General features: G+C 54.9%; 1 protein-coding gene across 1 annotated transcript in view; it reads left to right on the top strand.

The window, feature by feature from the left end:
• The window catches only part of LOC123138945 (uncharacterized), a 113,196-nt gene extending 112,351 nt beyond the window's left edge, over nt 1–845 (top strand). Inside the window, exons 3-4 of the mRNA XM_044558791.1 lie at nt 15–498; nt 616–845. Of these exons, the coding sequence (XP_044414726.1) occupies nt 15–470 (456 nt within the window). The 3' untranslated portion in view covers nt 471–498; nt 616–845. The remainder of the gene's footprint in view (nt 1–14; nt 499–615) is intronic.
• The last annotated feature ends 1,806 nt before the right edge of the window (nt 846–2,651 follow it).

The raw sequence follows: 2,651 nt of genomic DNA, 5'->3' as shown, positions 1-2,651 counted from the left end.
GAGGCTAACCCGAGGCCGGTGGGGAAGGTCATCGTGACGGAGCCCCCGGTCCCGACGTCGGCGCCGGCCGGTGCGGCGAAGCGGAGCATCGCGTCGGAGGCCAACCCGAGGCCGGTGGCGAAGGTCATTGTGACGGAGCCCCCGGTCCCGACGTCGGCGGAGGTGGACGTTTCGGCGACGTGCGGTCGCTGCTGGAGCTGAGCCCGTGCCTGGCCTTCTTCAGGGACGCGGGCACATTGAAGGCGCCGGCGGGGTGCTGCAAGGGCGGCGGCATCGTCCAAGACCAGCCGGCGTGCCTGTGCCACATCTTCAACCACACCCTGGAGCGGGCCATCGGCGTCGACATCCCCGTCGACCGCGCGCTCGGCCTCATCAGCGACGTCTGCCGCCTCACGCTGCTGCAGGACATCATGAGCAGCTGCGACGGCGGCGTGCCGGCGCTGTACGTGTGCCCGGCGCCCTCGGCCTGAATCGCGCGCCTGATATCTGTCGATCCAGGTGATCAAACCGGCCGTATGATCACTAGGAACTTCGACTACGTGCAACGTAGAGCTAGGCTTCTAACAAGTTCACATGCTTAACTAGGCACCTGTTCTAACATATAATTTCTTGCAGGAGGAGATGCGTGAGTAAAAGGTGGCAGCCCCTCTTCCAAGTAAGACGAAAGATGCATACGAATGCAGCTTATCATAGATACTCCATACTAATTGGAGTTTCGAATTAGCAACACATGGAAAGGATATGATACTAGCTACCATATCGATCTTGGGCACACTCTGGTTACAGAAGTATGTACTGTCTCGACGCATAATGATCAATATATAAGAAACAAATAATATTATATATTTACTTGTGCTGCCATGGTTTTACCTTATGGGACAAGTGCAGTTATCTATGTCTTTCAACTCAGCAAAAATTATATGCGGCTTCGTCAAGAAAAGACTTGCATCATCTTTTTCTTTTTTGCGGGGGAAAAGCCACTTTGATCACATGCTTAACTAGGCACCTGTTAAAGGGGGCGGGTCCACCTCGTACGTAAAACACGGAGGGGCGATTGGGGCGATCGCGAGGCGATCGGCTTGAGAGCTAGGGTTAGGGTTTTGCGAGCGGTGGTGGTGAGGATCTCGGTGGCACGGACGGAGACGGCGGCGCCTTCGATCGTGCTTGAACCGGTGGTGTGAACCTCTCGCGGAGGAGGTAGTCATGACGGAAAGGAGAAGGGTTGGCGAGGCAACGCCGAAAGCGGCGGCGACGACGGCGGGGGGATCTACGCCGGCTGCGGCGGGGGCAAGGACACAGAAGATGGCGACTACACCCAAGGTGTCGGGGGAGAAGGAGGCGCAACCAACTGCGATGAGGACGCCACTGGGCTCCCAGAGCAGGAACGCCTCGGTGTCCCCGGGGCTAACGACGTGGCTGGGTGGCCTGAGTCTGACGGAGAAGGAGGCAGGGGGTTTTGTTTTCAAGGAAGCTGAACAAGAGCAGGTCAGACCGGGGAAGTGGTCGGCAATTGGGAAAGCGTTCTCTCCTTGCCCGATGAATAAAAGTGCTCTGGAGAAGTCGATGACAAGGGCTTGGGGGTTGCATAGAGAGGCGCAGTTCAAGATGATTGGGAGGAACCTTTTTGCGGTATCGTTTGGGAGTGAAGGGGACTGGAAACACGCACTAAACAATGGCCCGTGGCAATTTGATTTTAATGTGTTGGTGCTCAAGGACTATGATGGGGCAACTAGACCATCGGAGATGAAGTTTGAATCGGTGGATGTCTGGGTCTGGGTAGATGATCTACCGCTGGATCTTCGTTCGAAGGCGTTCGGGGAAGCACTGGGGAACTGGCTTGGCAAAACTGTGCGGGTGGGTGTGGAAAAAGATGGGTTTGCTAAGGGAGCTGAACTGAGGTTTAGAGTTAAACTACCGGTGTGTGAGCCACTAGTGCGGGGTTTCTACCTAAAGAAGGATGAAGAGGACATTGAGAAAACCTGGTTCGACTTCAAATATGAAAAAATCCCGCACTTTTGTTTCGAGTGTGGAAGACTGGTTCATGGTGAGAATGGATGTGTTCCGGCGGCGGACCCTGATCAGCAATGGGGGGAATGGCTTCGGGCATCCCCGGGGCGATCCTGGGGCAGAAAAGATGTATCTCACAGAGGCCCTGTGGGCAGTGCAAATAGTTTTGGGAGTGTCAGATCAAGTGATGGCGAACAGAGCAGGAGGAAGATGGGTTCAGTCCGTGACCTCCCCACAAAAAGAAACCTGCACAATGAGTTTAACACCCCGGCTGCATCCCGCACTGGCGAGGTGGGCAAGGGGGTGAATGTGGGGGTTGATACTCCTAATAAGCAGGCACAAAAGGTGCATATAACAAGAGAAAGGGACCTACGAGAGGAGACTGAGCAGAAGAGGGAAAAAGATTTGCGCTCTGAACTCCGACAGAGATAGCAAGAGAAACAGGCGGAACTGAGGTTCAGGTACAAGCAACACGGCCAGCGGGGTTATGAGTGTTGGGGAGCGTAGTAATTTCAAAAAAAACTTCCTACACACACGCAAGATCATGGTGATGCATAGCAACGAGAGGGGAGAGTGTGTCCACGTACCCTCGTAGACCGAAAGCGGAAGCGTTATGACAACGCGGTTGATGTAGTTGTACGTCT

Source organism: Triticum aestivum, chromosome 6B, assembly GCF_018294505.1.
Source record: "Triticum aestivum cultivar Chinese Spring chromosome 6B, IWGSC CS RefSeq v2.1, whole genome shotgun sequence".
Taxonomy (NCBI): domain Eukaryota; kingdom Viridiplantae; phylum Streptophyta; class Magnoliopsida; order Poales; family Poaceae; genus Triticum; species Triticum aestivum.
This window is presented reverse-complemented; position numbering and strand designations above follow the sequence as displayed.